Source organism: Lipophrys pholis, assembly GCF_963383615.2.
Source record: "Lipophrys pholis genome assembly, chromosome: 10".
In the NCBI taxonomy this organism is placed as follows: Eukaryota; Metazoa; Chordata; class Actinopteri; order Blenniiformes; family Blenniidae; genus Lipophrys; species Lipophrys pholis.
In genome coordinates this window covers 21,901,289-21,922,996 of record NC_137640.1, presented here as the reverse complement: position 1 = coordinate 21,922,996, position 21,708 = coordinate 21,901,289, and the positions used below count along the sequence as shown (strand labels likewise).

The following is a 21,708-nucleotide window of genomic DNA, read 5'->3' as shown; positions in this document are numbered from 1 at the left end:
CAGGTTTTCGTCGCAATGAAATGAATGTAAGGATTTCTTCCAAAGGGAATTTGTAAAGCATTGACTGGAAGTGAAAGATCAGGAACACCTCTTGTTGGAGAAGGAAAGCCAAGTTGAGTTTATACCGTTTATTGAATAACACAAAATGTATTGACACAATTTTGCACTAAATGTGTGCAAGCAATTCTAAAAAATACATATCAAAACTAATATGGACCAGGCATTTTACAATTTCAGAAAATATACATTTCCATTCTACGCAAATATTTGCATCTCCATCAAAGGTTGAAGTTCTGCTGCACTGCTTTAAGAATTGGAACAGTGAATATTTATCAAAAAGGCAATGGCTGTAGTAGCAAATGCATGTAGCTTTCTGTAGAATTACATTGGACTCAAGAATTATCCAATAGTTTGATGCAAGAAATTGAGTTCAGGTTTAACCCCTGGAGACACACGAGTGACTGAACACCCTCCTCCCAGATACACAAATGGCAGTGATTATAAAAGTAAAAACAGTAAACATTTACCTTACGGTAAGTTTACAATCATAACAATACAAATTAATTTTCTAGACTCAGGTTGAATGCCAGGGACATCTAGAAAACTAGATAGACGGAGTTCTATATTATACTTGGAAGCTGGTTAACCGCTGACCTCTCTTTGGTCTTTTTTTTTTTATTTTTTAGAATAGGGAACCCAAACTACGACAAAATAAAATCCCACTTGCACTCTTGTTATTGTTAGATGCTCAGCTTTCAAAGATAAGCTGTAAATAATGGCAACTTTAAAAATAACTTTCAAAAACGTGTTGTACATTAAGGATAAGAAAAAAAAATTTCAAGAATCAGAAGGTAAAACGTCCAGTTTGATGACACTGACCTCCAACGAGACACTTTTTTGAGATTTCCCAGTGCAGAACACATTTCTTCACTTGTCACATTAGTGCAATCTCAACCGTCTCATCACACCGGGACAGGAAAAAAAAAAAACAACGATCATAAAAGCAAATATAAATTGTGATCCAATGTTTTTTGAAAGTTACACCAAAATGCAGAAGAAACAAAGCCAAAGCATTTGAGGTCCAATTTCTAATACAAAACACATCTCCCAAAAAGTTTTAGGGGAAAACAGCTAAGCCACGTTTGACAAAACATTTCATTAATGAACGCTGAACACGGACTTAAAAGTGACTGATTTTAGAATAAGGATAGCATTAGAATTAGTTAATGGAACAGTTAAAATATAGGGATGAAAATCAAGGTTCGGGGTAATAACGGGAGTACTGGGACAGTTACTAAGAGACTTTGAATTCACCGTAAACGCCACATTCTGGCAGTCTCCAGGCGAGGGTGGCAGCATTGAAGTCCACAAATATTGTAGTTTTATAAATCACAAAAAATATATTAAGACAAACTGATTCTTTATTGCCTCGATTGAAAAAACACCCCTAACAGTTTACTTCCTGTTTGCTCAAGGGCCGAGTAGGCAGAACCAATGATCATCGCCCATTGCTGTACCCTGGGAAAAACTGACTTAAAATGTCTTGGAGAGCTTGGTTGACGGACATGGAGTAGTTCTTTCCCAGGTCGTGTCGGCAGGCAGGGCAGGTGTACACCTCCGCTTTGAAGGACCGCTGAAGGCACTCCTGAAGTAAAGAGTTGTGAAATTGAAACCTTTTTCCTTTCCCACATCTTGCCATCTCTTAAGTTTTGTTAACCTTGTAAAAAAAAAGTCAAGTTTACTATAAAAGGATAAATGCAGCTACAGGCTCAGTCGATACCTTTACATGATTCCATGTATTCATGAAAACTTCACTCCTTTCATAGCGAGTATCACTTCTGTCAAGTGAATCTACCACTGAATGCCGAGTGTGGGACATCTAGAGCTTCTTACCCTGCAGACATTGTGTTGGCACTCTGTGGTGACGGGCTGGTAAACCACTTCTTGGCAGCAAATGCAAAGGAAAACCTCTTCGACTTTGCTCAGGAATTTCTGAAAACAAGAAACAAACTATTTAGTGTTCCGTTCACAAGGTGTAATAGTTAATCATTGTTTCCACACTAGAGTTAAGGCAGCAGTTCTCAGTTGCTAAAGGATAACTGTCAATACAAAAAAAACTCAGAAAACACTACTTTTTTGTGAGCTTTTCTCATTTCCACTAAGAGATGCACGTTCAGAGACGGCTACTTCCATTTAGTTTTTGAAAGAGGGAAAAGTAATCCCCCTCAGTCTGATTTGATTAATTTAGATGATCTATTTAAAGCCACTAAAACGCTTCAAATACATTAAGCATCAGTAGTGCTAAGGTTTCTTCTATGATGCAACTGAATCACACTATTGGTAATGTTTTATTGTTCCCAAAGGATAAAGTACTTTGACATATTTATCAAAGTTATTGATGCAAATCAATGCATTTGATTATGGAGAACAGACATATTAGGGATTTAATCATCTCTCCAACAATGTTTTTGTACAAATAAAAGTAACTATGCTTTAAAGTAACAGTATTAGGAATACTGTGGAATTGGTGAACACAGTTCAAGCTCCATGCACAAGTTGGCCAAATGAAGAACCATTCTCACCGGTCCAAGTGAGAGCGACTCCCGGGCTTCATCCCACAGCTTCTTGTTGGCCTTGTCGTTCTTGATAAGGGATTTCTGTTCCTGGGAAAGTTTGTATACCTCCACTTTGACCTTCTTAGGACTTTTGCTTGGCGAAGATTTGGGGGAATCTGGGACAAATCAGGAAACACGTTATTTTAATTCAGAACCCATGAAGCCAAAATGTTTTGCCACAGTTGCTCCATAAAAGCAGAAATCCATCAACTGCACCTACAGCCGATGTTCACTCCTTCAAGAGCAAACAAATTCTATGCAGGATTAGTGATGCAATGCAAAACACGAGACACACGCAACATACCACTGGCCTGAGACTTTCTCTTTCTTTTTGTCTTGCTGGGTGTCTGTTCTTCCTCCTCCACTTCATTTTTGTTCTCCTTTTCTTTCTGGTAGCCGGCAGGATACTGCAACAAACAGTCCAATTATAGTAACCGTACCACACAAATACAAGTCAACAGCAAGCAAGTCTATTTGTACACCGTTTGCAGAATTGACACTTTAACATGTTCAGGGCAGTGTGTCGCCAAAATTATTGCTTGTAACAAAATAAAGAAAATAAAACGGATGGTCCCGTCAATAAAAATCATCATAGGCTTGTATGCGATTATGCTACAAATATTGCCAACGACTGACACAGGAGCAGTTGGCATTATAAATCAGGAATGTGTCATTTGTATCAAGGTGACTGTAAAAAATGCCAAAGATCAACGCCAGTATCAAATCCACCCTACCTGAATGGTGAGGCCAAGCTTCTTGATTCGCTCTTTGCCATCTCTAGTCCACGGCGCTGGCTCATCATCGTCACGCTTCAGTAAATACCTCCACACCAGGAAGCCTGACTTACCCTTGTCAGGCCAGTACTTCACCACCTGCAGTAAAGAAATAGGGTAGATTTAAAGAATAAAAGGTTAAGAAGCAATTTATATCACATCGTATAACCACAAAGAACTGACCTACCAAATTGTGTAAAAGAGTAAAAATCCCATCACTTTCATACCTTATAAATCCCATCATAACGGTTTCCTTCCTCCGGGCAGTATTTACTGTGCTTGCGGCCTTTGCAGTTGCGCACAACTCGAACTGGTTTGCCCTGCTTCCAATTTTTGGCCTCGGCTCCATTTTTGTCATTAACAGGGATGTTGCAGTTAAGAGCCAGGGCCCTAGTAGATCAAAAATATTAACCAAAAAAAAAAAAGAATCAATTACACAAAAATACATTTGTAAACACAAATTAAAAGCGGCCACATTCTGTGTCCTTCAGTGTCATACCGGTTCATGTGGGTAAGTGTCTGATCACATGATTGCTCGGCCGTCCGCTTGTTTCCAGACAGATCTCGGCCTCCGGAACCAGTGTAAGTGAACTCATTACCGTCATCCTACAGCACGAGACATTTACAAACATAAATCACACAAAGCTTCAGAACTTATGCGATCAGAGTCACCATTCTATAATGGGGTAATAGAGATTCCAAAAATAAAAAATTACTTGAGCAAAAACATTCTTGTGTCAACATGTAATCAGATTTGATAAGAACATGACAAGAGAAACTTAGAAGCTGAAGTTAGCCTGTCGCTTAGGCATCTTTATAAAAAAAACTGATTTGTATTCAGTGGTCGTGAAATGACAGCAAAGTGCATACCACGTCATCCTCATAACCTCCTGCCAGGACCAGGGAGAAAGCGCCGTCGTTGCTCCTGCCGTGAATGCCAGCCACATGAGGCCGGTGGACACCAGATTCACTGACCTAGAAGACAAAAAAAACAAAAAACATTTGTGTTACTGGAATAAATATTGTTTGTGGAGAGGCGGTGTCATGGTTGTCACATTCTCCTCACAGCCATTATATACACACACGGTTCGGTTTTTTTCTTTTCTGACTGGAGTTTGCATGTTCTCGCTGCACATGTATGTTTTCCTCCAACGATGCGGTTTTATCACAGTTCAAAATTTGAGATTGATGGCTGTCTTTTAAGTGTTACTGCGAGTATATAATCGTCAGTTTCCTTTGTGATAGACTGGCCACAAGTCCAGGATGCAACTTGCCTTCACCCATAAAGAACAGGTTCCAGTCACGCCACTGGATAAAGCGACGCCGGGTGGATAAATGTACAAAATTATCAAATTAAGTTTAAAGGCAGCATGTTTTCTAAACATCGACATGTGACTGTCATCAACTTAGAACAGACCTGCACTCTGAACTTCCACAGGGAGCCAACTGGGATGCCAGGAATCGGGCCGTAGTGGTTGGAGGGGACAATGGTGCACTGCTTTGTTCGACCAACGCACGCCATCCCCTAAAAAGAAGAAATGGATCGTTTGTGTTCAAAACATGGCGTTTAATGACTGGATGTCAGAGAGTTCTCTACAGGGACACTGATTGTGTGAGCAGTGTGGAAATTCATTTAAAGCAAATGGTAAATCAAAACAACAAATGTTACTTTCATTTTAATAGCATTAAAAACAAATTTAAATCCTGGTGTTACTCACTTTACCCCAGTCCCTCTGACTGGAGGAGCTGGCGGATGCCATCTTGGCTTTCTTTTTGCTTTCCTTCAGCTTCTCTCCAGCTCGCACAACCTCACTAGTGTCATTACGACAATCTGGGCAATACCTGAGACAACATGTTTAAAATCACAATATAATGAAACAGAATATGTAGCACTCTTTATAACAGTGACAAAAATGATGCAATACTGTAGACTCATGTGGAAGTTGACAATATGCAGTTCAATGGCATGCAACACTGAATAAACCGAGGAGTATCAAATCAACCGACCAGTCCTCATCTTCAGGGATGGAGGTGAGAGGAGGATTCAGACAGTACATGTGATAGGCCATGTCACATTCGTCACACAGCAACTGTTTATCCGGGTCCTGCTTGATGCCGCAAATGTTGCAGTTGCATGAGCGACAGTTTTTATTGGGATCATCTTTACACTGTTTGCACTCGGGTCCATTTGATCCTGAAGAGAACAGATAAGTCGTTATATGGTTTGTTGATCAGAGTTGAAAATATGCACTGAATCTAGATTCAAATGATGAAATGAGTGAGAACACTATAAAAAGTGTAACATTTAATGTAAAAAAAAAAAACAAAAAAAAACAAACAAACAGAAAAACTTTGTGTTCTTTACTTTTTAGTGGACTCTCAGATCCAGCTGGGGCGTCGCTCAGTGAACCCGGCTCTTCAATTTTGTAGATTTCAGTCAGAAACATGATCCGACAGTCATTAAGAGAGTCACCAGCCTCACTGCGAATGAAAAATAACTAGTCAATAATCTGCAAAAATGATAATGAACCTGAACATTCTCCTACATCAATAGATGAGAATACTGAACACTGTGGCTATATGAAATAACTGGACAAATCATGCATTACAAATACAGTGAAGTTCATGTTATCATGTCCACAGGCTGCAACTTCTACAATCCCTGGTGATATTATCGCAGCAATAACACATGCAACTCTGTGCAGCCAAAAATCCAGCTTGATACCACTTGTGATAAGTGACCTTTAAAACACCCCGTAGTGTCAACTAAAATGAGTATTTACCCCAGAATAATCTTGGCGTAGATCTCTCGCATGGTACGCGTCTCCCTCTTTCTCTGGATCGCAGCGTCGTACCAGTAGCCACGTTCTTTGGGATCGTCTGGGTTGTAGTTTACCATGACGATCATCCCCGCTTCCAGCTGATGCCACTGGTAAACTGTACGGGCGCGTGGGCGAACATCCTTGGCCAGCAGCTGAATAACCCCATTTTCTGGGTAGCTGTGAAGAGAAATTATTGCACACATCAGAGACAAACCTGTGCTTCTTGCACAGAGGACACGTGGGTTAAAAAGTGTGAATCGACAGCTGGTTTGTACAGTTTCATAAACACGATTGGCGGGACCGATTAGGACCACTTCTTTGCCAACCTTTCAAAAAGCAGGTCGAGCTGGCTTTTAATAATGTGAAAACAGACCTTTTCATAAAACAAACTAATCAAACATGTTATACTGGTAAACATGTCAAACTAAACCAACATGATTTGGGCTGAACTTTACAACTATACTTTCTCCATATAAAGCACACTGGTATTCCATCAACGTAGGTAGGAAAGAAATAGTTAAAAGTCGAAATGTATCGAGGCAGTGCACTGAAAGTGTGATAAAAAAAAAAAAAATTGAGTACCAATAAAACTTCTCAGGAAGTTTTGTCAACAAAAGTTAATGCAATGACAGTCTTACTCTTCATATTTAACGTGGTAGAGTATCTCCTCTTCGTCTGGCTCTGCTTCAGCAGCCTCTTCTTTGGGCGTCTTGGTAGTCTTGGTCACTTTTAAGATCTGGGCTTCAAACCACGCTCCCATGTTTAGGTCTCTTGCATCTACAAGCTCATTGATCTTTTGGAATAAAAATAATAATGATTAATCAAAGACATTATAAAGCATGTAGTCAATTTCTCCTACACAATTACTGATACAAATTATAAACATGTTTTATTCCAGTTACAAAAAGGTTTATCCAATAGTTTAGGATAGGCGGAAGAAAAATATAATAATAATAGCGGGGGATGGAATAACTACATTTTATTTACATTTAGACACAAACGTCATTCATGGTGGATAAGAGACGCGTCGATTAGCACTTTGAAAATGATGAAGTCATGAATGAAAACAGGACAAAAATACTCCAAACCTCAAACTTAAAAAATAGCTCAAGCAGCCGTTCAAGTTTTGTTAAAGTAGAATGCAAGTGATTTCTTATTAAGATAAATCCAATATCAGTCAAGCAAATGGATCAGAAATAACAGATTCAATCACGTATGAAAATGGCTTACTCAAAGCGCAGCATCAATGATTTTGGTATCGAATATCTGTAAGACCGCAATACAAAACTATTTCATAGGATTGTCTTAAATATGTCGAAAAGTCTTTGAAAAGAACGACTGGACCCACTGTACAGGTTTGGATAGAGAATAACTAAATTTGACCAAGACTTGTCATAGTATATAATTCACTGGTAGTTTCAGTAATCAAGCCTCTGTCTGCCATTTGACAGGGTTTCATAACAACATTCCTAAACTGGTGTGACCGTAAGTGGTGCACTACTCTATATAACCAATTTCCCACCTCTGACAAAGCCAAAGTAACATGAAATCACAAAATATAAAATTGTCCAGAACACATTTTCTAAAAAAACGTACCTTAAAAAACCCAAAGCCAGGATCAATAAGCTCTGGAGTGTTTATCTGAGCAACGTTGTCATTTGCCTGAGCAGAGGTGCCGGCAGTCTGGCTCTCCACTTCGCCGTGAGTGGAGTTCTTGTCAGACTCGCTCTGGGTTGAACCACAACCCGAATCGGAGTCGGAGAGCTCTGCCTCTTTATCCTTAATTTTCACAACATCAGCAGAGGGCATCTTCTGCCTCACAAGCAGCTGGACTATATCATTCAGGCCTACGTTGTAGTCAAAGATGGTGTGACCGTCCTCCATCTGATAGAAGGGGAGAGAGAAAAAAAAAACTTGTGCTTTTACATCTTATGCCTCTTTTATTTTGATCAGGAGTAAATACAGCAGTTGAAACCAAGCCATCAATGTCAACTATAATGGGAATGTGACATCATGCAACATCTTGAGCTATTTGGATATCAGCAGCTCTCAGATGTGACAGTTATTAACAGAATCAGCAGACATCTCTGAAAGAAACTCAGACCACATTGCCTCACCTGTTTGCCACGGTAGAAGAGCCTCTGCCTGTCTGGCTCCACACTGAAGAGCTCACTTATTTTGAGCCGCAGTTCATCCACCTTAGTGAGTTTGGACAGAGAATCCACCCGATGGGTTTCCTTCCCATCCATTGTGCGCACTTGAATCCACATTGCAGCTGCCCTGTGTCAACAGTCACACCATAAAGACATTATACCCACAATTGTGATTACCCATTTTATTAAATACCATAAAGAGGAACATCTCATTACTGGATGCTGACATACATTTTACCAAATATAGTGATCAGTAAAAAAAGAACTTTATATCAATTAACATGTGTAAGTCATATTTTCACACAACCCAAAGTTGACTTTTAATTATTTATCATTAAAAACATATACATGTATATCAGTTGCAGCGAAGAGCTCACGTTTTTCCACTTAAAGATTATACCAACATGCATTTCAGTTCCTCTTAGTTTGATAGATGAGCTTACACATAAAACCAACATTTATACTAAGATAAATAAGGCTGTGCATTCAATGCATCAAGATATTTGTCATTCACTGTCACATTAATTTTCGCTAACTGACTTCATCTTAGCAAAACTGCCGCAAAGGTTTCTGGGATATCAAAGACGGCGTCGCAGCAGCTCAAGCGAAAATATCAACAATTGACAGATTCAGCTCGAGAGAGAAAAAAAAAAAGTATTCAAGACACAAGAATAGTCTTAAATGTTGTGAAACTGACTGTTAATGGTTTTTCCAGTTGCAAATCAAGAGCTCGCAAGGTCAGGTGCACAACTGGGCTCTTGTGACACAATGCCTCGGGAATCTTCAGGATTTTCCGTGACCCTCAAGATGTCAACAAACCCGGGGAAGCTCCGTGAAATTTAAATCCTGGAAATACATGTAGTGTAATAACGTCGAATTTCCTTCAGAAAGGTATTGACAACATATTAGAGATGTACATTATTAAACTGGGCTTTAAATGTTTCATTTTACCCTGCGTGGATTCTGATAGAGCAACTTTAAAGACAATGTTCCCATTAACCATATCAAAAACTAAATTACTATTTTCTGGTCATTCTAATCAACCAAGTGAGCTCAAGTGTTTTCTTACCCATGTAGGAAACTACCAAGTGCCTCTTGAATCACTAGTCAATACAGAATCTACTCCTTGCATGACAGACGAGTTTAAAAATACAGTGATCGTACTGCAGATTAAATACGTCCTTGGACAAAATGAAAGTCAGTGTGTGTGATGAGTGTATTGTGCGGCTGTCAGCACTGGGCTGTCACTTGAACAGAGGAACCAGAAAGGGAGGGAACAGGCTGATTTGAATACAGTGCGGGAAAGCGGGCAGCAGGCCACTCCCAGTTCTTTTAAAACCACATCCGGACGCGAGGGAGCGCTAGCAAACAATGTGCCCGTCGCTCGCGCACAATGAAACCCGTCGAAATGCGCCTTTAAACGCTTTTTCACACCGAGCATCTCCACGCCAAAGTCGTCTCCCGGCCGCGTACCCCGCGGCTCGTTGCCGGGACGTGGTGAACGGGGAGCCCCGGGACTGTTTGGCCATCAAACTTTGACGCCGCCGGCCGAGGTCTTTTTGCTAGCTCGAGACGAGCCGTGAACAAAACACGAGCAACAACATGGAAAACAAACCACCACCGCCACAACTGCCCCCAAGAGGGGCAACCTATACAGAGCCGTTCAGTTAAAAAAAAATTTAAAAATTAAAAAAAACACTGCAGGCCAATGTGGAGGAAAAAGATAAATAACTAATCCGAGCTTAATATATATAAATATTTTTTCCTGCCAGGAAATTGTGAAACGTGAGACTTGAACCGAAGAGTTGTAGATTATATAAACTCGCTTCAGATAAAACACAACAGAAATCAGAATCCGCCTTGCTCGAGCTCGACAGCCAGCCGTAGTGTTGCCCGCAGGAAAGCCATGTTAACAGTTTATTGCAGCAGAGACTCCCACCAACATGTGAATTACAGGAAACTGCAGACTGGCTCAAAAGGCAGGAAAAGTGTGGCTGCGAGTCACTCTTTTGGTTCATCCTTAGTATTCTTGTTGGTGAACTACACGGCTACATAAGCACAACAAGCACAACTTCAGCAAGTTAGAAGAAAATATATATATATATATATATATATATATAGGCTAGCCACTGAAATATTTTGAGTTCAACATTCAAAGTTACAATGAAAAAGAAAAAGCTGCCTTTACCTGTCTGTTTTGTCCAAGTCAAGGATTTGGCGTTAAAGGAATAACGCGCACGTTTTCCCCTAAATTAACTTCTTTGCAGGATTGGTACGACCAACTCTAAGCCGTGTTGGAGACTGATCAATGAGTTATTCTTCAAGACTTCAATATTCCGCCTGTGCTAAAAAAAATGCCGCTTCGCTATTGGCTGCGCGCGTCTCTTTACGTCAATGTCATTGGCTGAAACGGCTGTCAGTCACCCGGGTGGCTGGAGCTAAGCCTCAGCGCGCGAAACGCTACTCTCGTGGGTGCAACTCGAGATCGCGGAAACTCTCGCGAAATCTCCGAAGACCCACAGAGAGGCAGATGGTGGATGGTAGTAAACAAGCCCACTGGACGACCCATGTCCCGGGCATGTGTCCGTCCTGCAAAGGTTTCTTCCTGTTCGAGGGAGTTTTTCCTTTCCACAGTTGCTATGCTGGCTCATGTGGATCTGTTGAGTTTCTCTCTGTAAAAAGCCCATAGAAATGACTGTGTTGTATTTGGTGCCATATAAATCAAGTTGAACTGAATTGAAATGAACTTAGGGTCACCGAGGTTTGCAATGGTAAAAATTGTGGGTATGTGGTTGTCTGTCTCTGTGTGTTTGCCCTTTCCAGGGTGTACTCTAACTTTATTGTTAGCTGGGATAAAATTACCCACATTACTGAATCCCTGAATGGATGAAACAGGAGAGAAGATTACTCCAGTAGCTTTGTAACTTTTCTAGTCAACTGTTTTTTGTGCCGAGGAAACTTCTTCTGTCTTTCCAACCAATGAGAGGAGAGCTCGTGTGACTCTCAGCCAATGGGAAAGCAGAAGCGTGCCCACACGCCATACATCCATCCATCGATCCATCCACGGTGGTGTAGTTGAAAACATTGGTCCTGCTCTAATACACCCAGAAAAAGCCAAAGTGCTGCTTTTCCAAATTTATGCAAAACTGGGACATTCAATATATGTCGGTTTCTCATCTAATCCCATCCAGTTAGACACCGGTCACTAAAAGAGGGCTAAGCATTAGCAGGCCAAGTGCCCTATTTTAAATGATTGATATTGAAGCATGATCACCCTATGAAACCCTTGGAAATGCATTATAATATTGACAGTGCAGAAGTTTGTTAAATCAGAAATAAACATCAATACTCATACAAGCGATCATTGCTCCAAACTGTTTCACTGGGAGGCAAGACCCCCATGTCTCTAAATTAGGGCACTGCTCCTATCTAAACAATTTAGAACTGAATCTTGATGCATGGAACAGAAATGAAGAGATAGCGCCTTACAGTGGAGTTACATGAAGCAGAAGAAGTATCTATTCTCTTCAGCAACTCGTCCCTGTCTGAACGTAATGGATAAATGACAATGTGACACGGAGTTTCATTGAGAGTTTATATCCAGTTGATACAGTCAAGCGTCTCTATCAAATGATCTCTATACAAAATAATGTCAATAAAAGGCCTATCAGCAATGTTATACACACCTGTGTGTGTACTCTAAAATGATTGTGTTTCACACAATGACTAACACACACTTAATAAAACATCAAGAAAACTTTGATATATACCAATAGGTTGATTTGTGCAACACGAACACAACGTGACACTGGTGCAAATACAGCAAAGCCATTAATGGCCAAATAACATGTCGTGAAGTAAAACTCCACCATTGGTACCTGACCAAATGACGGAAAAATCCATGTTAATGGTATAATCTGAAACCATACCTCTAATAGAACAAAACAAAGCGTGAGGTAAATTTCATGCCACATCCAGGTTGTATTGCTTGGAAGTTGATTATCAAATCTTCAGCTGTAAGGAGGTCACACTTAAAAAAAATAGAAGCACTCTAAAGTAGAAGCAGGGAAAATAAAATGTTTTGACACACAGTAACATCAAATGGCATTTTAGCCGTTGTCCTCGGTTCAGTTCAGCAGAGCTCACGGGACACGAGTAACATTTGAAAAAATATATATAAAAAGTGCTCTTTCATACAAAACTATGAAGATCAGATTGACTGAATAATCAGAGTTGTGTTCCCTGGCTTACAAGTATTAGGAAAGAGTGAAAATTGTAACTGCAAAACAGAATAAATGCAGCAAGTTGTAGCATCTGCTTTCTACCAGGGGAAATCATTGATTGAGCTTCTTTCTTTTTTTTAATAGATATGAGCATTTGTTGACAGTAATGTTGAACCATGCAAGTTGGATTATTGAGGAAGTTTGTGACACGTAGTTCAAAAGATCTCTCTCTGTAGTTTTGAATTGGCTTTTTTATTGTCAGTGTTTGACCCCTGTTTCACAGCAATGTAGCTGAAACAGACTTTTGATTTAACCCTATGCAAAAAGATAACTATTCATCAGTTAAGTAAATTCATACTTAAGTAAAGTATGGTCTAAACAAAAATAGAAGATGCTGTGAGTGAACTTTACAGTAGTAATATTTCACTTTATTGCTCTATTATAATTCTGTTCTACTTTATTTCATGAAGTTTAACTCATTCAAACCAGTACAACCTCTGCCATCAAGTATAGGAAGCATTTTCAACTAAATTCTGCCGCTGGTGCAGCACATTAACTAGAACAGCTACAGCTACTTTACTTCTCTAACCCCGAAACATCCACTGACTTTACACTTTATTACACTAATGTCTTTAAATTTTTCTGTCTTCACATCCGGCTTAAATTATACTATTACAGCAATTATTGCTTTACCCTTTTCTTTGAACTGGAACATCAACGTTTTTATGTCATCTGTTTCTAAAAATCATTAACATCATTTACAAACATCTTTTCTTAACTATTTCTTTTATGGAAACTTTTCTGTGAGTTTCCTTGCCATAACTACAAAGATAATTGAACTATTGTTGCCTGTTCAGGATCAGGATTATAAAGTACTCTTTTTTTTAAAAATTTATTTTTCTGTATAACATGAACATGAAGATCCTTTACCGACAGTAATTCATTTATATATATATATATATATATATATATATATATATATATATATATATATATATATATATTGCATGTCATTTGACGCTTTTGACACTACACCAACTGATTTTTGAATAATTTCTATACAGCTGATAACATTATACACATTTATTCCTACATTTTGAAACATATATATATATATATATATATTTGCTTTTTATGCTCAAAAGTTTCCAAACAGAGGAGTTGTTGTATGTTTGTATTTGAGTGATATGAGCAGAAGTTAAACACTAGTACTTCTGCATACTCAACACTTTCATCAGAGGAAACAAGGAATAACGTTTGTCCTCCAACATCCCCTGACGGTGGCCCGTCCGCTCCTATTAGACCTGCTCAATGTGCGGCTATGACTGTTACTCTCAAGGGTGACCGTGTTAAACTGTGTGAATGTCTGGCACAGTGTTAGTGCATGCTGAGAAAATCCTCCCCAGCATGGAAAAAGGCTGCACACACTCAGAAGAATAAAGAAACACTGAGTGAGTCACATCAGCTGCACGGCGTCTCTGGGGTGGTGGATCCTGGACAGAGCTGCCTGGCAGGCACTGAACAGCACTCAGAGCTTAGAGAGGATGACAGGAAGTGGACGCGGCAGGCCAAGTCATCAAGGAAATCCTTCTGTAGCTTTGTTATTCCCTGAGAAAGCACAGCAGGCAGGGACTGCACACTGAGAAGAATGGAGTCCAGTTTCTCCTCCAAAGCCACGATCCTCCTGTCCAGCTCGGCACTTCGATGCTGCAGTTCGGACACCAGATCATACATCATGTTCTGAGTCTGCAAAGCAATATGAACACAGTTCACTCCTGTGACATGTTGTAATCACCATCCAGAAACACCGGTGATGCAGGAATGATCACTCTTGAAATAAAGATAAACATTAGATGGATTATGGCACCCAGAAAATATAAGCAAGTTTGAGTTTCAGACTTTTTCATTATGTCATCATGAATGTAACAAAAACTACATTAATAAAAAAATACAGTTGCCCATACACTTTAACAGTATTTACAAATATTTTTGACAAGCATGCATTTTTATTCGAACAATAATCCAGAGCAGTAAGATGACATGTATTCAGTCTCTGGCCTGCAAAACTGTTTTCTTATTGTCAGGTGGTAGTATAAAATGATCATTCAAATTGTGTTTTTCCTGATTAAAAAACTTATAGACAATTCAAAATACCCCAGAAAAAAAAAATATATCTTAAGTGTACTTGTTGTGTTTAAAAGAAAAAAAAGATTTAAAAGAAAATCAAACCTTTGCAAGATCGGCAATTGTATTGGCCTGGTCAGTTAATTTCCTTTGCTCCAGTTTGACCTCTCGCAGCCTAAAGTTAACAAAAAAAATAAAATCAATGAGTCATTTTCAAGTCAAATTAGGTAACCGCAGGATACAGTTTGTCTTAAACTTCAATTTCTTTCATAACAAAAATATGTCACAATTTTCCCTGTAATTTTTTAAAACAAAAAGCATATGAGAAAAAAAACAAAACCTCCACGACGAAGTGATACATACTGGTGGATGGCTTGGAGGAATTTACGCTGATGGTGTCGTACTCTGGCGTGATCCACCTTCTTGACCAGTTTAGTGTTTTTGTAGATGAGCCACGTCTCCCTCAGAACGTTTGCAGCTGTGTTCTTAATCTGAAAGGCATAACCATACCAATGGAAACAGCAGGAATGTCTCTTTAAAATATTTCAGTAATTATATGTTGTATTGGTTTTTTTTCATCTGCTCATTAGTTATTTGGCAACTGTTCTTTATCTAATTTCATTTCATCGCATCTTATTGATTAATATTAGATCCTTTTGAGAACCCATTTAAGTAAACAAAGAAAAACTTAAACGGATTCTAAAAGATCAAAAGTGAATGTATAGTTCACTGTATCTCCGTGTGTCAACAGACCTTTTTGTAAAGTTGAGTATCCATCATGAAGTTATGGACATGTTTTTCTGCCCTGGTGAGTTCTGACTTTCTTGCAACGACAGCCACTACCAAAGCTGTGCAACCAGCCCCCTGAGGAGAAAAGAGGTGAAACAAAATAAATAAATAAAAAAAAAAAGTTGGACTAATAATATCTGTCAACAGTTTTAGAACAGGTTTTATAATAACAGCGAGATTAAACTCTGAAAAATATTATAGAAACCATTTGAAATTCACAGTCCACAGCTAATAGAGTAAGCCTCCACTACATTATGTCTAATGGTGGTACTTGGAGAGCTCGATATTTTCTAAGGTGGTACACACTGTGAAAACTTTGAGAACCACTGCTATACAATAAGCAACATATCTCTGTAGACCACCAACGCTTAAAAAAAAAAAAAAAAAAAAAAGACTATTCTCTCGTTGTGGGTCACTGCCAAGGTACAGATATAGTCAAAGTTCTGGAAGAAAAAATGACATTTCAGTGAATGATTTCTAATCATTGTGCCTTGAGTCATATTAATAACTATTCTAGGTGCGGGTTTAGTGGCTGATGACCAAACTGAGGGTAAATTTGGTTGCTGGTTTAGATCTTATCAGGTCATTTCACTGTTTGTGTGCTTGAGAAAGATTGTTTACTCCACTTTCTCCAGCACAAAACAAACCGTGTATGATAGTGTGGTGGATGTTACATTCAGCCATCATTGATTTCCTGCTCCTACACAGTTCTGTAATGCTGAGGTTGATTGTGCTGAAGATTTGGGGTTTTAATCCAAACTCCAGATACGAGTACAATCAGCATGATTCATAATTAACATCTGCTTGTCTCTGTCGAGAAGGGTTTTCCCTATTCTATTCTATTCTGTTCTATTCTATTCAATTCTATTCTATTCTATGATCGGTGTTAACCAAACTTCATACAAAATATCCGTGAGAAATCACTTTCAGCAGAGGGCGACACCGTACATATGTGTGGGCAAACTGTAAACTACAATGCAATGCAAATTCTTTGAAGTGTTGATAACTTCAGAGAAAGATCCTAATTTCATACTCCTCACCACATGTCCATGCCACTATGAATCTCACCATTATTCCCGTCAACAAGCAAACCCCTTTTCCACAGTAGGTGTGAGGGACCATGTCCCCATATCCGATGGACAGGAAGGTTATGGAGATCAGCCACATTGCACCAAGAAAGGTACTGGTTATTTCTTGTGCGTCATGATACCTGTTGGGATAGACAGTGTCCTTGAATTATCATGGCATGAAAAAACCAAATGCAAATGAAGAGGTTCATTTTGATACCTCTCACATACGCGCACGGTCCAAGCCGCAATAATCCAACAGGACACACTGAAGACAAGCAGGACTGTGCCAGGACATATGGTCATCAAAGTCTTCATGACAAATCGAGTGTCAAAGTTGATCTTGTTGAGTGCCCCGATACTACGGGAGGAAGCGTCTGTGAACAGCTTGCTGTGGAGCAGCATCACCCGTCCAATCAGGTACAGGCGCAGAAACATCGGCACCGACAGCATGATGTCGACGTCGGCGTCTGCCACCGAGGCCGTGTAACTGAAGGCAAGTCGAGTTGTCCAGGTGAACACATACTGGCCTGGGATTGGATGGATGGCACAGACCAGCAGCTCCAGCACAACAAAGAGGATTCTCTGAAAGGTCATGGCTATTCTCCAGTCATCCGCCCCATTATCCACCATGAAGAGCTGCGGAGGAGGACAGAACTGATTTATACATTAAGACACATGTGTTTTGGAATACCGATTTATTTAGTGTATTGGACGTGTGTCAACTTGCCGATGGGACCTATGTATGAGGTTATTTTTCATTCATTAAGTACGACAGTAAGATGACTGACATCTGACTTTTAGGCAAAACTTAAGAGGGAATTCAAACTTGTGCGTTCCTTGCAACTTACAAAATAAATTATGTGTTAATCACCCGTGCATGTTTGTATTTCATCCAATAGCACGTTGTGGTGCAGTGTGAGCCGGTTCACAGTTCACCAGGAACCACAAGAGGAAAGCTGCTGATGTAAAACTACGATGAGCCATTTGTTGTGATGATTATAATATCAGCTCAGGCCACTCTACAATCAGCAGTTTGTTGGGCAGTGTGAGTGACAAATATGGATTTAACAACTTTGATATTGTTTGTTCGTGATCTACTCACGTAGAATATTCCAGATGAAAATGTGTTTATTCAGTCAATAAGGAACCGCCTGTTCTAAGATGAAAAATTAAGTGTTATATGGTCGAAACCTTCTAGTTTAGCTTGAATAATAGTTTGTGACCATAGTGTCTATCGAATCGCATGATTTGGTAGAAAGAACTTTTACCAATCATGAGAAGGAATGGATTTTGCCTGCTTTGTTTATCCAAACTTATACCTGGATTTCCCGTGCATGATACAGCACAATGAGTACAAGCAGAATTGCCGTAGAAAGGCTGATCAGACCCTTCAGGAGATATGAATACAAGGATTCCTGTACACAGTGGAGACAAGAAAAACAGTAGAGTGTTACTGGAGCTTGTATTGTAAAGGCACATTGAATGAGTGTAAAAACAAACCTTCACAGAACAGAGTGTGTTTTACGTCTACAAGTAGACTGTTCTGAACTGTCAAAACCAACTTGGGGAGTAAAAAGCAACCTAAAATCTGCTCTTGCTTGAACAAATGGGGAATCCAGCAATGGGGTTGTGTGCTCATCTTCACCCCTTTGATTGTAAAACAAACTGCATTTTGAAACATCTACAGACCTCAAATACTGTTCGTTTGATAAACCTGAGAAGTGAGTAAATCAGAGTAGTCAATCTGAAATGTTATCATGAATGGTTTAAGGAAGAAATGACTCCCATCTTGCACATATGAGAATAGAAAGCGACTTAAATAAATATTGACCGGCAAAAGTCACATCAACAAGTCATTTAGAAATGGAGATAAATGTTCCCACAACAGACACATTATCAGAGGGAGGTGTTTGGCGGGTCCAATAACCATTAGAAATTAGGAGCAAAAAGACCGGCTTTAAGTTCGGTGATATCTGACTGATTATTAAAGACATCAGGCGTTTACAACTGGAGAGCATCAACATAGTGGTGGAAGAAAAAAAACCCTGAAACAAGTTGAAGGTGGACCCAACAGAGAAATATTAGAAAATCATTGTTTAACAGAAATCATTTTTCTGCAAGTTTGTCCCACTATAATAAACCCCGTACCGTACAAAGCCTCAAAATATATGACGCGTATTTGCTGAGTATTTCTGCAGTGATGCTTTAGAAATGAAGCACTGTACATTCAAACAGGCCTGCAGTACCTTGTTATAAAACCCCCTTGATAGCTCCGTTTCGATGACCATGACAATGATGCCAAACATCCCACAGACTAAGGCATAGTCACTCAGCTGCTTGCGCTTCCCAAAGAGAATTTTTCTCTGACCAAGCCGGTAGCTGAAGTCCTTTGTCTTTTTCTGAGGGTGGCTGGTGTCTTCCCTGCTCAGGTGTCCACTGTTGGCCTTGCTGGAGTCTTCTCTGATGACTTTGGAGAAAGCGTCTTCCAGCATGGCACTGTGGAGGAGCTGGAGAGGCTGCTGGCCCGACTGAAGATCCGCAAGACTTGATCTTAAGGTGCCGTGACCGCCCAACGGCCGCATGGCGTCCCCATTAAGGAGGTCACCGGCTTCTGAGGCATTGGGGAGTGGTGGGCTGTGTTTAGGGAGAGAAAGTCTGGAGCCACTGAGGTTCTGAGAAGTCTAGTTGCAAAAAAGAGAGGGTTTGTCAACACATTGCATGTAGAATCACATAAAATATACTGTATGCAGAGAAAGCTGTTGGTACGAACATAAATATCACTTTCTTAAAAAAACAAAAATGAAAAAACACAAGAGTGCTCCCATGTGGTTAAGAGCAAAAATGACTTACTGCTTGTGAGGCCATTTTAAATTGTACAGGATTTTGTTCAAAACCTTAACATACTCAAAAAATTTCAATTAACAAAGTTTGCAAGCATTCCCCAAAACATTATCAGGATTGTCCAGCCCCATGTAAGTTAGAAGCAGAGAGCACATAATTAAAAATCTCAGACCTGACTGCGCCGCTGTCTTGCTTTCTCTTCCACCAGATCGTGGTTCTCCAGTGAACTATACTGGCTGATGGAGAAGGACCTGACACTTTTGTTACTGAGTGACGTGCAGGACCTGTTCCCCCATGGAGTGCTGGTTGCGGGTTTGAACGGTAGATGTTGGCACTTGAGGACGATGGACGAGTCTCCCTTCGACTTGGTCGTCTGATCATAAGCTGTTGAGCAGCGAGAGTCTTGCTTCTGACGCTGCTGGACTAGAAGTGGTCCTTTACCAAAGATCTCCCTCCAGTTGACCTCTTCACCAGCAGCAGGCAGAGACTGCTTCGGAACTTTTTGTTTTTCCTTTGAGTGATTGATGGAGGTCAGGGGAATATTGAATACATTTGAAGTGTTTGCAGGGCTGTTGTCCGTCAGCTTGAAATGATTGCAAGGCTGTTCTTTAGGGACATCCTTGCCAAAGGACATAAAATTGGCCTTTGGGTGGTTTGTTGTAGGTTTCCAAAAATCTTTCTGGGTTGTCTCTTGTGGTAAAACCTGGGAAGTCATTGACATCTGGCCTCCCTCGGGGAAAGGTGGGACGAGTGGCAAGGACGAAGGGCTTCTCTTATCTGGAACCCTAGAAAGACCGTCTTGGAGTGTGTTGTGTTCTGATTGGGAGAGAAACCCAGAGGCCTCTGCACGGTGTTGACAACCACAAATGTCGTTGTGATTTGGACGTCCCGCACCGGCCTGGGCTCTTTCAGCTGAGGGGGATTCTTCTCCCATGCTGCTTACCTGGTCACAAAGGAGCAGCCAGTCCTGATCGCTCAGCTGCGATAAGGTTAGGTTTTGCGTTTTCAGGGGCGACATCCGGGCCGAGCTTTTCGGAGGGCTGATTCCATTCGATTTTTCATGTGGTGAAGATGCGCAGCGCCGACTTTTCTCCTGCGGGGATGACGGGGTTTCGACAGAGCTTCCGGCGTACGGCTTCCCCTCATGGGTCTTCGTCAAAGAGGACGGACCCCCTGCGTTACAGTGCTCATGGTCCTCATCTCGGAAGACTTCACCTGTTGAGTCAAGACGACGAGTCGCGTTGGTGGGCTTCACCAAAATCAACCTCATGGCATTACGGCAAAGCTGAAATCACACAGAGAGTTTTTCACATGTTAGCACATCGGGCTTCATAAACTGGGAAATGTGCATTTTTACTTGTAAGCTATTTTTAACAGTTTATTTATACAACAAATGTATTTAATCCCAAAAGTTCTTATGTCTGACAAAGATGCAGGAGCTACTCTAAATCTTAACTTAAAGAACACACAGCGACAGAGTCACTCTATTACTTGAATCCCACATCAATGTAATCCTGCAACTGGTGATAGCGGGGGAAATCTTTAATTGATTAATTATGCTTTTTTTCTTTAATCCAAACCTGAAATTGCACAGCATAATCTACTTATTTTAGAAGGATGGGTCGATGGATGGATAATTGTTTTGACTGAAAAGTGCAAAATTTGCCACCAAACTGTGATCAGCAAATACATGTTTCATCATTCCTATTGTTAAAGCACTAAAGCGTTTAGCTGACGATGATTCTCATATTATTTCTTGAAAATCCGGCTCACAACAGAACAAGCAACATAAACTGTATTAATTGCTTTGTAAAAAAAAAAAAGGATGAATCTCATGTGGCATTTTCACACGGTGAAGTCTTGAACTAACGTTGACTCCCTCCAGTGTGTTGATACGAGCAATAATAATGCAGAATAAACTACCATTTCTATGAAAAAGACATTTTCAGGTGGGCTCTGAACATAAACGGATGTAACCCCAGTGCTGTATTTCTTTCTTTCATACATGCAAATCAGACTGAATGCAAAGAACGTATTTAGGAATCTTTTTAATTGTTTAATGTGTTTTAAATGTCAAGTTCAAAGACGGGAAATCATTTAACAACCAAATATTTGACTTTATTTTATTTTTTTTTTTTCCAGTAAAAACAAAAAAACAGGCATTTGTCATTCTGCAGAAAAAGGTTAACATTTTGTAGTACACCTCAAATAAATCTATAAGATCACACTGTCACTCTTCCAATAATTTATCTATATCCATTCACTGCCTTAAAAAATGGAAATATTACTTTTGTAAAT

The 21,708-nt window shown here is 39.9% G+C and overlaps 2 protein-coding genes across 3 annotated transcripts; both read right to left on the bottom strand.

The window, feature by feature from the left end:
- Positions 1-114: 114 nt before the first annotated feature.
- uhrf1 (ubiquitin-like with PHD and ring finger domains 1) lies at positions 115-10,710 on the bottom strand. Of its 2 annotated transcripts, none has more exons than XM_080473357.1 (17): positions 10,552-10,710; positions 8,328-8,490; positions 7,807-8,094; positions 6,849-7,003; positions 6,172-6,387; positions 5,754-5,869; positions 5,396-5,582; positions 5,107-5,230; positions 4,806-4,913; positions 4,259-4,363; positions 3,888-3,994; positions 3,616-3,778; positions 3,350-3,487; positions 2,920-3,022; positions 2,583-2,731; positions 1,894-1,992; positions 115-1,645 (listed from the first exon to the last, which is right to left on the bottom strand). In XM_080473357.1, exons 2-17 carry the CDS (start codon positions 8,478-8,480, stop codon positions 1,499-1,501), a joined length of 2,358 nt encoding a protein of 785 aa, XP_080329483.1. In that variant the 5' UTR covers positions 8,481-8,490; positions 10,552-10,710; the 3' UTR covers positions 115-1,498. The 2 variants fall into 2 exon arrangements, with proteins under 2 accessions (XP_080329483.1, XP_080329482.1); XM_080473356.1 differs by having other exon boundaries at positions 8,328-8,485; positions 10,552-10,655.
- A 3,337-nt stretch (positions 10,711-14,047) lies between these two features.
- Positions 14,048-20,680, bottom strand: kcnn1b (potassium intermediate/small conductance calcium-activated channel, subfamily N, member 1b; the record flags this gene model as incomplete). The annotated part of the gene is made up of 10 exons (XM_080473105.1): positions 14,048-14,332; positions 14,816-14,885; positions 15,074-15,201; positions 15,464-15,574; positions 16,568-16,709; positions 16,787-17,205; positions 17,889-17,984; positions 18,816-19,250; positions 19,583-19,921; positions 20,354-20,680. The coding sequence occupies 10 exons, from the start codon at positions 20,678-20,680 to the stop codon at positions 14,048-14,050; spliced, it is 2,352 nt and encodes a 783-aa protein (XP_080329231.1).
- Positions 20,681-21,708: the final 1,028 nt, after the last annotated feature.

Coding starts and splice junctions, on each gene's coding strand:
- uhrf1 (XM_080473357.1), bottom strand. CDS start 8,480: ATGTGGATTCAAGTGCGCACAATGGATGGGAAGGAAACCCATCGGGTG. Junction 5,231..5,395: donor ATCCCTGAAGATGAGGACTG/GTCGGTTGATTT, acceptor ATGTTGTCTCAG/GTATTGCCCAGATTGTCGTA. Junction 4,364..4,805: donor TGTGGAAGTTCAGAGTGCAG/GTCTGTTCTAAG, acceptor TTTGTCTTCTAG/GTCAGTGAATCTGGTGTCCA.